We start from the raw sequence: 205 nt of genomic DNA, 5'->3' as shown, positions 1-205 counted from the left end.
GAGCAGCCACAGCTGCGGGGATGTGGCAGGGTGGGCTGCTTTGTAGGTGCAGGGCTGCCGCTTGCTGCTGCTGCTGCTGCTGCTGCTGCTGCTGCTGCTGCTGCAGTTGCTGCTGCAGCTGTTGCTGCTGCATGTGTGGCTGCTGCATGTGTTGCTGCTGAAACTGTTGGTGTTGTTGTTGCAGGAGTTGCTGCTGCATTTGGTG

General features: G+C 60.0%; 1 protein-coding gene across 1 annotated transcript in view; it reads right to left on the bottom strand.

Annotated features, from left to right (window-relative positions):
* The window catches only part of EMH_0051740 (uncharacterized protein), a gene marked incomplete at both ends in the record, with an annotated part of 3,416 nt that overhangs the window by 719 nt on the left and 2,492 nt on the right, over positions 1-205 (bottom strand). The window contains one exon of the mRNA XM_013496798.1: positions 3-204. Coding sequence (XP_013352252.1) covers positions 3-204 — 202 coding nt within the window. The remainder of the gene's footprint in view (positions 1-2; position 205) is intronic.

The sequence above is a fragment of the Eimeria mitis genome, genomic scaffold (assembly GCF_000499745.2).
Source record: "Eimeria mitis Houghton genomic scaffold, Emh_scaff2300, whole genome shotgun sequence".
Classification (NCBI taxonomy): Eukaryota; Apicomplexa; class Conoidasida; order Eucoccidiorida; family Eimeriidae; genus Eimeria; species Eimeria mitis.
The sequence above is the reverse complement of the archived record's forward strand: the minus strand, read 5'-3'. Positions and strand labels throughout refer to the sequence as shown.